Genomic DNA, 14,135 nt, shown 5'->3' with positions numbered 1-14,135 from the left:
TTTGGGAATCTAAGACAGGTCCACCAAAGCAATAAAACAAACTGAATTAACTTCCTGTTTCAGAGCCTTGCAAGTATTTATAAATTGCATCTTGATTTACTCCATGATCACTTTAATTCTACTGATGACCTGGAACATTTTTCTCGAGAACAGGAGCTGAGCAATGAGGTATTGCAAACTGAGGTATTGCAAACCAAGGGAAACAACAGAAGGCACAGTGGCTGGCTGAAAGTGCTTCCCTGCCATCTCCTGGACTTCCTCAGTAATGACAGGGAAGAAAGGTCTCCCTTCAACTCCGGATTAGCAGCTGTGTGCCATAACCAGAAAACAACATACATGTTTGCCACAGTACGTGCATACTGCAGCTCTTAAAAGCAAGACAGTCACATTCGTGATTCAGGTTGGCATGGAAAGCTAAATAATGAGTGAAAAGTTAGTAAGGGAAATAGAGTGACTTGGAAAGTGGTCTGAGTCAGGTCACAACAGCCACGCACACAGGTTGCCCACTCATGTGATGGAAGGACATACGTGATCCTCATGACACTCCAACATGTCCTGGAGGCAATTGTCACCTTTAAGTGAGAACTTCGCAAGATGAAACATCAGACTTCAACCTATGACCATCATGTAGAAATGTGATGTTATTCCCACCAGAGAAATTCAAACAGGCATAGAGCGTACCATCTGCTTGTGGAAGAACTGAACATGCCCTTTGCAAATGAAGACATTTGGTTCTCTAAGTAGGTGTCTTTGACTTTACTGCCAACTGCCGGGACAGGAGATCTCTGCTATCCCTTGTTACTAAAACTAGGCTGCAATGTTGCAAGTATGACGCAGTACTGCACAATTCAGAAGGTAAATCAAGTAAAGGAAGATAAATTAATTGTAATGTATCTTTTACTTAATCCTTGTCATGTATTTCAGTTAGTACATTTTTCTGATTTTAAAGATCAGATATTAGAACTTATCTGAAGATTTCTGCTGCCAGTTTTTGCTGGTGAATTAGTATGTTTGTCCCTATCTGTAGAAAGTCACATAACTAATGGAAACTATAAAAAGTGTAATCCTTTGAAGAACAGAATTTGTAGGCTATAGTTGAAAATTGTGTTCCATAAAAAAAAAAGATTAATTTTTAAAATTTAAAAAATATCTGGAGAAAGACTATCAAGTGAAACTAGTCCTAGCTTTGCAATACAGTCAGATTGCCTGAACAAGGAAGGGCTTGTATTTGCTACTTAAATCGCAAGCAGAATCATTTCACCAAAAACATAAAACAGCAGACTGACTTCCAAGATACACTTCAATGGCTCCAGAACCGATCTAATCAAACCAGCTCACCTGACTAGGTAATTGTAACATTTGCAGTAATGCAGAGTTTAGACATTTAATTCTTGACCTAAAGGCAAAAACAAATGAGGTTTGTAAATAGCAGTGTTGTCTTAAGAGAAGTTGCTATCTTTATCATCAGTAAAAAAAAATAAATTAGTCTTTGTTGCTGCCCCTTATCTAACCATTCTTTATCGATACAGCCAAGATATAGATATAAATAGACAGATATTGGCCAAAACTCGTTCATGTGTTATTTAATATTAGAAAACAAGTCTTGATATACCAAGTGTGGTGTACAAAATTGTGTATAAACAGTCAAGTGTACCAGAAATATTTTACTCGCATCAGTAAACTGAAGATATTGACATTTTAATAAGCAAAGGACAAGATTTGTTCAAAAACTTTTATTTACTATAAAGACAAAAACACCAAAATACGTACAAATTATACTATATAAAATTGGTTCAATGGGGTAAAAACTTTTAATTAAAATATCTCGATATATTTAAAATAACAAAGGATACAACGAAGCCAAATTTCTTAACCCAGAGATTTCCGTAAAATTTGCTTGCACAGTAAGGTGCTAATAGAAGTTAGCCCTTAAGCCCTGGAAGTCTTAGGAATCAGTCACATAGCAAATATAATTTCATTTTGAAAGTGAACTTTGGTAGAAGAAACTCTATAGGACACCTGAGGTAGTAGAAACTGGAATAAACAGCAGTAGACGTTATTTACAACTTAAGTACCAAATAACATTAAGAACACAAAAAAATAATTACACAATACAATTTTCAGTCCAGCTTTGATCCAAAGAAAATAAGAATATTACATCACATCTGCATTTTTAAAAACACCACAATTACCAGCAAGCTGAGCGAAACACAAACTCAAACAAATGCATTTGGACACCTAAGAGGCAGTTTGAGTTTGAAATGTGGTAGGCATAGTGATCTACAAAGTAATACTGATTAGCTGAGGTTCATCAGTTTATACAGTTTACATTTCTGCCAGAAACAGTATTAATCTGACAACTGATTTTCCAGTACATGAATTGGCAAGAGTGCATCCTTTAAAGCTTGCACATAAGACTTGGAAATAATCTTATTAGAATGAGAAATTCTAAAGTGGTCAAAAAAAAAGTCAAGTACAAAACAGAGCTACCAAACTTCACATTTCAGTATTATCTTTTTAACTCTTCAAGGTCTGCCAATCATCCAAAACAAAGGAATGTAAAATTTCCAAAAGAAATACATTCACAACTGATGACACTGCCTTTTTTTTTATTAGTATGAGCACTATCATTCATGTAAACTTATCTCTAAGATGTTTTACTTCCAATTTGTATTATACATTTTTAAGGTACTATAGCTTATTTAGTTTGTCCTGAGTTTTTGAAAATAACCAATTCTATTTGAGTCCAACAATCCAACTGGCTTCTGAAGAGTTATAACATGAACAGTATTTTTTTCAAAATGGATTAAACACAATCAGTATTAGATTAAAAAAGATCCCCATTTTTAAAAAAGCAAAAGAAAAAGCTGCCATTTTCCTTCAGTATTACATGCATCAGAATCTAAAAACCTGCCTTTAAAATAATTTTAAAAACTGTTTAAAAAAAAATCCACGGCTGCTAAAAAAAACCACAAATTTTGCACTACAGGTGAAGCTTTACTTCACATTTTACTTTATCTTGCTCTTCAAGTCAAAGTTTGTTTCTTGTTAAAATAAATACCTTTCTTACAGTAATATTTTTAACATTTTCAAATTAATTATCACTAAAGGCTACAGTAAATAGATGATGTATGGCAGAAGGAAAACAGCAGGTAAAACTTCTTATCAGTAGAGAATGTAACCTCAGTTTCTTTACACAAAGAATGAGATTTGCACATTTGGCACCTGCTCACGCTGAAGTAGATGACAAAGCCTCCCATAAAAACTTTAGTGGGAGCTGGGTTTGGAGAGGCCTTTGACATGAAACTTCTCTACGTGATTTGCCAGAAGAAACTGCTATATGAAAATAAAAAAGGCTCAACAACTTCTAGCATGATTCAGACTAAGTTGCTTTATACAGAACAATCTTGTTTATTAAATAACCTATACTATCAGAGCCTTCAACACATCCTTGTTGAAGGTGGCATTTTATTCCAGATATCCAGCAAATCTGGTTTTAAAACTCTTGTGTCAGGAAAATATTCCATGACACAGTTTGCATCTTTTTGTCTAAAGACTAAAATATCCCCTTTTCACAAGAATTAAAAATACAAAGAAAACAAACTTTAATTTCGAGAGAAATTACATGGCCAGTAAATGCACAGTGAACCACAAGTGCCTGCTCTTACTTTATAGGAAGGCAATATGCCTTTTTTTTAAAGTTTCCATCAATATTTGGATTTGTTACTCAGAGAGCATCATGTAAAAGGACAAATACAGAATGTCCTTTTAACCAGTACTGAAAACTAACTAATTGCAGAACATCTACATGATGTGAAATGGAAACAGTGATAGCTATATTAAAATAGATCTTGAGCCTCTCAGCTGCTAATATTGCTGAAAAGTGCTCCAAATAAAATTAAAAATTACTTACCTGCTAAATAATCTTGCAGATTTAAGGAAAAATGCTTTTGTATTCACATAGAGCCAGATTTTTGAAAAGGCACAGTTTACAAATCTCTGCACAAATTGTCAGATGTTGCATACTGATCTTAGGTAAAGATCTTGATTTGTCAATCACATACTTAGGCAGGATCCCCCACTGGCCATAACTTCTTGATGTATCTATCATTAAGGCCAGAGAAAAATAAAATTTGCTGCGCTTAACTGCACTGCAAGACAGTTATTGTATGTTAAGTAGCATTTTCTTCAGTATTTCAGCCTTACACATAAGTAGCTACCATGTAGTACGGAAGACTGGGTGTTTCAGCAGCTCCCTTGATGGGGGTCTGTCCTGAGGTTGAAGTTCTAAACACCGAAGAGTCACATCTTTCAAGCCTGGAGACAGATGTGTAGGGATAGATGGAGCAGTAGTTGCACTAGCAATCTGAACAAAGGAAAACAACTTTTTAGAAGTCAGCAATTAAGCCCCTTCTTCTACCCCAAAAAACCTCCGACAAGCTCATCACTTCAGCTGATGAGTTATATTTATGAAATTTTCTCCATTCAGCATATTTCCTACTGCAGTTTGAAGACTACTACATTACTACTTTCAGTTTAAGCTGTCCTTATGCCTATTGCTTTTCACAGTCTGACCCTCCTTATACTTTTCTCTAAATTTGCTCCTTACAGCAAGATTCTGCAGTGATCACGTGCTGAGCAGGCCTAGGAAAAGCTCTAATGCCACACATACAGGTATTCTTTAGTCTATTAGTTGCCTTCACTGTTAACTGGCATAAGCCAACATGGAGACAGATTAAGCTGAGAGATGTTACTTTACAATATGTTAAGCTGGGCATGCTCTCTTGCACTATCTTTACTGTATTTCTGCTACCACCCCAAATGGCAGTATTTCTCAAACAGATGTAGATCTCCCCCAGTCAAATTAGTTTTTATTTTCTCTAGATCAAATTAAGCAAGATGACTGAGAACACTAGCGTGGCACCACTAAATTCACAAAGACACAGAACCATGACAATTACATCTCTTATCACAAGTGATTTTTACTTAATTAGAACATATCTGAATACTGCTGTGCTAGTTCTCTTTAGTACAAACACTTTCTTCATTCATGATAGTGAAAATCCAGATGATCACTTTGGAGCAGTATTTTTCATTCAAACCTAAAATTAACTAGACTTTTAGAATTAAATATACCTAACTGATTTCAGTAAGAAACATGAATGCCAAGATGGATGACTGAGAAAAGGAAGGGGCAATAATCATGTATAGCATGGCATAATGGTAAATATCTTTCAGCAAAATCTGAACTTGGAACAGTAGGTTTTTACCAAAATATTCTCCCCACTGTGAAATATGAATACACACTTAAATGGTACAAAACCTCCTTCTGGTCCTATATTTTACAGGATTGTAAGAAAAAGTTAAAATCCCAATTTTCTGCCTAGAGTAATGATCAACTCTATTCTTGATTTTTCTTTTTTTAGCCTGTTACACTATGTATTTATATCTTAGAACTGACCTTTTTGAGCAACTTGGCCTAGTGGAAGGTGTCCCTGCACATGGCAGAAGGGAAGGTAGAACTAGAAGATCGTTAAGGTCCCTTTTAATACAAACTTTTCTACAATTCCATTACTTGGCATATTATTGTGTTGGTATCTATTTTTAAACAAGCAAGTAGGGTTATGTTGGTACCAGTATTGTTTTGTACTAACAGATCCAATATAAAAAAGAGCTATTGCAACAACTGCTGATACTTGTATACTTTTCTAAAATTCATGTTGCTGTATACAATTTGTTGTCTGTTGTAGAATAATGGCAGTAACAAAATACCTCACCTTAAATATCAGAGCAAGATGATTGGAGTGTTTCTCTGCATTCCAAGGAGGTTTAGCACAAGCCATTTCTATAACAACACAGCCAACGCTCCACACATCACAGCTTCTACCATACTGCTGACCTCTCAGAACCTGAACATAAAGGTAGACAAAAGATCAGATTATATGCTTCGAAATCTCTTAACTCTTAAGTAATTTAGAAGCAAAACCCAAAAAAATCATCAACCAAGTGTATTCTGATTAACATTTCAGGATGAGAAAGTTATCAGTGATGTAAATGCCATAAGATTTATACAGGTCTAGAGATCTAATAAATAAAATGCCTCATCAAGTGGCAAAACGAAGTACCTTACAACAGCTTTTGAACAAATGGCCATTTGGGCTTTAGTAACAACACTTGTGATGGGTGTATCTTGTAGCAAACTACCTACAACAACCTTGACAGCAGTCATGATTGCTATATTGGAATCATTCCTAATCTTTAGAACCAAGGCATTTAAGACACATTTGAAGCATATACAGTAATTTTCTGTTATTTAGCCATATGAATCAGCTTAAAGAGTTCAAACAAACTTTTTGAAATAACTTCTAAAGCTAGTTTCTTACCTCCGGTGCCATAAATGCAATAGTTCCCAACAACTGTCCCTGAAATTCCCCAGCACCAGTTCCTTTTGATGCCAACCTGGCTGCAGCTCCAAAATCAGCAATTCTTAATCTATGACCTGTGCTGTCAATTAGCAAATTGGCACCTGTCAACAGCACAATAAAAATACTGCTAGTTGGCTTTCTATTAAAGGCAAAAGGATGAACAGACAGTCAACGCTTTTCCTCCCTCCACTTCAAAATTATAACTAGGTTAATATTCCCCACCCCACTATCAAATAAGTCTAAAAATCAAGAACAAGGTCTAATAATGTCACTTTTCTGTTATGCCTGAATGATACTACACACAGTTCGAGGCCACTTGAGAGATTAACAGAAGTAATCAAACTTTCAAACTGGGGCAAACACAGCATTCTGGAACAATGCCTGGAGATGGAATAATGCAAGAAAATGGTGACCTAAAACCCTGGAGATTTTACTTGCCTGCAGCTCCTCATGAAATTTAAACTTATTTCATTATCAAGCAACTTTGAGTTGCTTTGATGAGAATTACAGGGCAATTGAAAGCTTTACTATTTTAAGAAGAATTAGTAAAGGCAAGTATTTGCCATTGATACATTGCTACTTATACAGACGTATCTCCACTTTGTGGACAGCTATAGTAACATTAAAGGGACAAGTTGATTAAGACTGGTACTTCCCAGTGAAGTCCACATTTTTCTCAAGGTACAACTGTATTTATATTCAATTAGGATGAAGGAAGAAAACTCATCATAATATTCCTATAATTAGAAAACTCGTCTCTATCTTGGCTTGTTCACAGATTTTATTATCATTTCAGTGTAAACATTTACATTAATTTAAGTAGCAGTCTCTAAAACTATCTGGCAACTTCACATCTTATTTTAATCAATTAAGAAAAACAAATTTTCCAAACTGTCAGCAGGGGTAGCAAATATCCCTAAGCATGCTGTGAACATCTTGATTCATTTCAGTAACATTTTGATTAATTTCAGTAATTAAAGGTTCTTAAGAATGACCAGACAATCCCATCAGAAGCACCCCTCCTGAGATGGTATCTGGGAGAAGCAATAGGTCTCAGGCCAAAACAGATGTTGCTTTATGAATATTCCTTGTTAAAAGACACTCTCAATAATTCTCACCTTTAACATCTCTATGGATTATCTGATTCTCGTGGAGGTAAGAAAGGCCACGTAACAGTTGTTCTGTGTAGTTAATAATTACCGATTCTTTGAAGGCTCCATATTTACTTAACAAATGAGCAACTGAACCCCCTAAAAGATAAAACAGTACATTCTATCAACACTTGAACTTTCTATTACTGGAATGTAACACTGCCTCCTAAAATTGGAACTTGGTATTAGTATTTCTAATTTATAACTAATTTCTCCCTCCCTACCCCCTAAAAATTAAGAGTTTCATTGGTAAAAAGTAATATACTTTGCCCCTTAATTACTTTCTACATGGAATCATACACATTAAAGACACAAATCCTCATGCTTCCTAATAATTTTATACTTCCTTAAAAGAATGTACAAATCCCTAGTGTATAAAGTACTTTTGCTGATTAAAAAACACTGCGTTTTATCCACATTTCACATTAACGTGTGAGCAGCAGAACACTAGCTTTTCTTGGGGCAATAGATATGCACAACCTCCAGTAAGCACTCCCTCTGAAGATCTTAATTTACTTTTGTTACCATACAAGCACTACTGCAAAGAACTAAGCAGACAAGCAAGGAAAAGCAGTATCTTCCCCCTATTTTCCAAAATCGGTCTCTAGATTCTCAAGATTTTGGATTTACATTGTGCCTCTCAAAGTATGCTAATATAACTTGGGCTGGAATGAGGTAAACACAATTCCTGACATTACACTATCTAAATAATATTTTTTAAAAAAATCTAATTAAGAAGTTAAACACTCTTAATTTTTGGAAAGTACTTCCTGCACTACTTCTTGTGATAACACATACTTGGGCTTGCTTGTTACCACTCTTGTATTGCTAAGTTGTTTCTGCCAATGAATGCAAGTTAAGGTGCAATGCCTTCTTTTACAAGAAATAAGGATATATAAAGCACCAAATCTAGTCTTGGTAACTGGATGGCAACAACATTCCATTCATAAAATTATTAAAACTACTTCTTTAAAAAAAGACAGATTTTCTTGTCCCTGCTCTATACAATTATGAAAAGACTTAAAATTTTTTTACTAAATTACCAGTTAACATATTTGAGATATGATTAAGTTTTTCCCAAAGCATCCTGCTTATTAGTTATTGTTGGAAATTTACTTTAAGTTCTTAAATGCCTTTACATGTCACTTGACACAATTTTTATGATAATGCTTGGGACAAAAGCAAGTGACAGGTATTCCAAACTTTCTAGCAAAGTTATTTTTAGTAATAACTTGAAGCTACACAGGTACACTGAAAATAAAACGGTTTGAGGGACAGGCACTTCATTTGGAAACAAACCAAAGTTTGTAACTTCTCATTTAGAGTCAGAAACTGAAGGAAAAGTAATAGAATCTTTCTTCAGGGTTTCCAACTGCTTTAACTGTATGACAGATTAGGTATGGAAAATTCCAAATCATAAAAAGATGCACCAATAAGAATATTGCTACGACCACTTCAAATGTCCTGCATGTAGACCTTCATACTGGTTACCAATAGCAATGAAAATAAAAATTCACAAACTGAAGTGATGCATAACACAATATGAAATATTTCAAGACTCAAATGCTATTTTCATTAGTTGCTTACCTGCCATCCATTCAATAAAGAGGTTATAGTTGCTCTTCTCACATGTAGCACCTAACATTCGAATAATGTTAGGGTGGTTCAGGTGACTCATCATCCTTATTTCCTCTCTCAATGCTTCAACTACCTCTTCTTGCTCAGATGATGTGTTCCTGACGTATGTCACCTGTTTTGAAATATGATATTTAGACTTACCTAACTTATCTACCAGTCCTCCTGTAATCCCCCTTCAGTACAGCAACAAGAATGGATGGTTTTCACCATCTGCAAGTATTCCTTATCTCAAACCCCTTCAGCAGAGAACTTATCTCCATGTGAGACAGTCACGGAAAATTAAGAGTGATCTTCTAGGGAAATAACAAGAATCTCTTCCAGTACAGAGTGCCCAAACTAGGACAAAAACCCCTCCTTTCCAGATGTTGAGGAAAAGAAAGAAAGATAAGGCCTGAAATGGGATTCTGACAGTGCTATTTGTAAAATTTTACTAGTTAAATGGTAAATGTTTCAGAACTTAAGCTCTTATCCCAGAAATTCAGCTGAGGGGGGGAACATGACAGATCAGAACTCCTATAATGGAACTGGAGCCAACCTCAGCTCTGATCCATATTAAGTATGAAATAATGGTATGCTGCAGAGAATTTCCCCCAGGCATCACCATAATCATCATCTCTCCAAGAGGAGCTTCAAGGACTATATGGACAGTCCTACTTTTTCACAAGCAAAATAGTTTCAAAAGAGGAATAGCTGGTGACAGATATTCTTTCCCTGAGCAATTACAAAACATTTAATCAATTCTACATGTATAAGTGCATTCTAGAATTGATAAGAAAATATTGGGACTAAAATTCTCTCTATGTTGTTACCACTGATTCAGACCTAGGGCATCATAAGTGTGAACAATTTAGTCACATCTAAAACCTTCAAAAATCTTGAGTGAAGCAGGTACATTTGGGCCTCTTCTCAGCCACCCTTCTGTATCTATTAAATTAAATATTAAAAATACTTGCCTCCAAGTTGGCTTTAGTTAGTTAACAAAGTTGAATCAGAGGAAACAAGCATTAAACTATATTTCTTCCTTATAAGCTATAGGAAAAATATTCTTGTCAAGTAAGGGGATACTAAACAGCTATCTTGCAAATATGGCATTAATTTGGAATCAAGAGATCTGGGCTCCATTCTTAACTCAGTTACCAATTCATCATCTTGACAAAAGTAAAAATGCATTTTGAGGAACTATGAAAGAAAACGGGCCTATGAAAAAGGACATTTTTTGCTTTTAATTTTAAAGAGAATTGAAAAAAATTAAATATATTAGCCTAATACTATGCACATAAGGACTTTTTTTAATTATGTATTATGTGAGAACACATGACAGGGAGCAGAAGGAGCAAGGAACACAAGAGAGAGCAGAGAGCTTTTTATATTCAGTATTCTAAAAAAACACCGCAGAAGAAGCACAAGAAAGTGAAGTATTTGAAGTATTTACCTGTTTTACAGCCATTAATGTCCCTGTTCCCACATCTTGAGCTTGGTAACAGGAAGAGAAAGCTCCAAGACCAATCTGCTGACCTTTAAGCCATTCTGCATCTTCTCTGTAATGGTGTTTTGCTTTGGTATGTCCAGGTAGGGTTTCTGGTGTCTGCAAATTAAATTCAAAATCAATTCTGAGTTTACTAGCATGCATCCAAAATGCAGACATTCTAAAACATTACAAAATAGCCCAGCTTATATGACTGTCCTCTCCCTTACACTTCTTTGTACTGCATGTTATATGTTTCAGCTGAGATCAGAGCACCAGTGTATTCCCTAACTCCTACTAGAGGAGGCTCCCTGTTCCTACACATATGTTACTACCTGAAGGTGAAAGGCAAGATTTAAGGACACAAGTAGAAGCATGACTTCCTTTTCTGTTCTAGTCTCACATCTAGTTAAGGTTTTAGCTTGCACCTATAGTAAACAGAACCAATATCATGTTGTTTTCTATTTAATTTATTCTTTCCGGTTTACGCTTCATATGTTTTTACCTTATATAAAGGATCACACATATAATACACCTTTCTCTATTCTAATTTCTTGTGCTTTTGTCTATTTGCAAATAAATAGCTATTTTTTTCTGACTTCTAAAGTATCTTGCATCTTCTCTCAAGATATGCTGACAACAAGATCTCTTCCCACTCTGCCTTTTCTTTCAGAAGCTACTTTGGTTTTGTACAATTGCCTTCAAAGTAAATCAACATTAAGACTCTGCACAGTTCTACTCCTGCTTAAAACCTTTGTTCTCATTTCCTGGTTTACCCAATTTTACTTCTTTGCCACTTTAAATGTTGGTACATGATATGGTGTTTCTGTTCCAAATACCTTCTCTAAATTTGTTAATAACATGGGAGGATTTTGTTAGCACCCTCAACTGGCAGATGGTTTATACTCATTCTCCTAGGAAAGGGTACTGAGTATATTAGCATCTTATATCACTTTTGAAATATAACAGCACTGCTTTATAATTTCAGTGAACCCCAGTTGAGACTTAGGTATACTTACATCCTGCTGAATGATTATGATATCGTCACAATTTTCAACCTGTAGCTGGGGAATTATTGGCAGGGCATCTTGAGATGCTGACATTGCCATAGCAATAGCTAAAGCTTCTTCCTCTTCAGCTTCCATCTTTTCCTTGCACTTCTGATTGTGATTTACATCATCTTTGTAAGTATCATCATTTTCTGCCCGCTCAGGAGAAAGAACTGCAACTTCAGACTTGAATGTAACTGTGCCATCACTCGTTGGCATGGAGGCTTCGAGCAGGTCCTCGATGCTGGAACTGAGCTCTGCGTTAGCATCCAGCTGACACTTCTCATCTACTGGTGTGAACGCTGTCTCTTCACTTGGTATAACTGCACTGCTACTGCTATTGCCATCACTCTGTGTAATGTCATTCAGGTCAAGTGTCATACTGCTTTTTAAGGTTTCTCCTTGCTTGTTCACATCACTTGGGGTGGGTCGTGATGGCTTTGGCCTGTGTACATGACCGGATGGCAATGGCCTGGCCTGTGTAAAAACTGGAGAAAGCTTCTCAGATTCTTTACTTTCAGAACAGTTTCTCTGAAACTGGAGAGAAAGTTTCCGCTGTGTTTGAGGAGAAGGTGAGGGGATTTTGCAGGGAACAAATCCCTGAGGTCTGAGTTTAGGGACATCTGTTACAGAGCCAGCTGGCACAGATGGGCTTGAAGGAGACAGAAGCGTTGGCAGTAGTGACTGGGAATGACTGGAGGAGGGAGAAGAGTTCAAACACTGACTATGGGGTTTTCCTTTTGTTTGAATGGCTGGTTTTGGTTGCTCAGTGGTTACTGATGAAACAGGAAGTCCCATTGCAAGGCCAGCCAGCGTCTCAGAAATGTCCTCTGGTCTGGCACTCAGTTTTTTATCACTTAAACCTTTCACACTTTTCCCTGATAACTGGACAGTATTGTTGGGAGTATTACTTTCTGTAGCTTCTGGAGAGTTATCTGGTACAGGCAGCTGCAAAAAGTCTTCATGCCGACATTCCCCAGAGTGCATTTCTTCCATGCCCAGTTGAATGGCTTCTGCAATTTCCATTTCATCTGCTATTGCCATCAGACGTCGACGCATCCTTACGTAATGACTTGAGCTTGTCACACTCAACATCTCTAACAGCTTTAAAAAAACATGGGGCACTCTTGCCACCATTCTTGCTGCACTCAAAAATACTCTTCGTGACAGTTTGCCAACCATTGAGTGGGAATTGTCAATTGACTGCAAGGCGAAAGTTAAGAGGGAGAGAAGTTTCTTATACCTAAAAAAAGAGAAGAGGTCTTTTATACACTGACATGCTCTAGTTAACTAGTGCCAAAGAAGCAGTTTCAAGATAATGTATTTAGCTGTCAGTTCTGAAGTAGAAAGGAGATTTATTGCAGCACTTGTGCTTTCACATTGCTTCACAGATCAGAAGTTTTAAAAAAGACAACCATTTACTCCATAAATCAAGCACACTACACATATAAATATATGCTATTTGTTTACAGAAATTAGAACAAATACTTCTTTTATGAAATTGCTGACAACAAATTCAACAACAAGAGTAACAGTCACATAAGTACCTGTCTACTACAGTATCAGCCTGTAAAACATCTCCACAGACAATGTGGGGATAAAATTCACCAGGAAATTCCAAGAGAAGTCTGTCTATTAGACAAAGTCGCCCCAGTAGTGCTTGCCAGTTGCTGGATTCGGTTTGGGTTCCAAGAATACAATTTAAGACATAATCAACACCTCCAATACCAATGGATCCTATAAAAAAGTCGATAAAGTGAAGATTAAAGATCAGAATAGTATCTTACAGAATAACACACTGTGCGCCCAAACTATCACCCTTCCAAACTGTTAGAGGAATACTGTTCTCTTTGCCATGCTGATACTTGGTAAGTCCCAGTGCATTTGCTTGCAACTATAATTCAATTCGGTATGAAGAGCTATTATTACCAGATTTAAGTATTTCTCTCCCAACTGCCAGCTCGCCAGCTTGACCTTTACACATCTCCAATAGCGTTGAGACAGAAAGTTGACTTGTTCGACTGTGAGAAATTAAAACCAAAAAAAGAACTCTTTCAGCAAATGCTTTCAAGGAAAAAGATTCTACTCATTATATTTCAAAAATCACTAGCTAGGGATTGTGTGTAAAATGACTTCACATCACTTTATTCCAGTAAATTTCTGTAATCCTTTCTCTCTAAGCTACCAATAGTTGTGACATTTTTTACAAGGATACTTCCAAAAATGTAATGTTTATCACTAATACACAAAGAGAAACCCAAATTGTACCTCATCCTTTTGCAAAAAGTGGCCAAATTCAGAAATATAACAACATAAGAACAGTTCTATTTCACTTATTACTTTAACTTTAGATAATCTCTTGCTAGACTATTACTGGGGCATCTCTAGCTGCAGTTTCAGAGGAAAT

At 36.1% G+C, this 14,135-nt stretch overlaps 1 protein-coding gene across 1 annotated transcript in view; it reads right to left on the bottom strand.

Moving 5' to 3' along the window:
• Positions 1 to 1,718: 1,718 nt before the first annotated feature.
• Positions 1,719 to 14,135, bottom strand: part of MAP3K1 (mitogen-activated protein kinase kinase kinase 1) — a 57,158-nt gene continuing 44,741 nt past the window's right edge. Inside the window, exons 12-20 of the mRNA XM_027634955.1 lie at positions 13,658 to 13,749; positions 13,276 to 13,465; positions 11,699 to 12,971; positions 10,647 to 10,799; positions 9,164 to 9,326; positions 7,544 to 7,675; positions 6,384 to 6,526; positions 5,778 to 5,909; positions 1,719 to 4,366 (exon numbers count right to left, since the gene is read on the bottom strand). Of these exons, the coding sequence (XP_027490756.1) occupies positions 4,217 to 4,366; positions 5,778 to 5,909; positions 6,384 to 6,526; positions 7,544 to 7,675; positions 9,164 to 9,326; positions 10,647 to 10,799; positions 11,699 to 12,971; positions 13,276 to 13,465; positions 13,658 to 13,749 (2,428 nt within the window). The 3' untranslated portion in view covers positions 1,719 to 4,216. The remainder of the gene's footprint in view (positions 4,367 to 5,777; positions 5,910 to 6,383; positions 6,527 to 7,543; positions 7,676 to 9,163; positions 9,327 to 10,646; positions 10,800 to 11,698; positions 12,972 to 13,275; positions 13,466 to 13,657; positions 13,750 to 14,135) is intronic.

This window comes from Corapipo altera, unplaced genomic scaffold (genome assembly GCF_003945725.1).
Source record: "Corapipo altera isolate COAL_440 unplaced genomic scaffold, ASM394572v1 61411, whole genome shotgun sequence".
NCBI lineage: Eukaryota > Metazoa > Chordata > Aves > Passeriformes > Pipridae > Corapipo > Corapipo altera.
The sequence above is the reverse complement of the archived record's forward strand: the minus strand, read 5'-3'. Positions and strand labels throughout refer to the sequence as shown.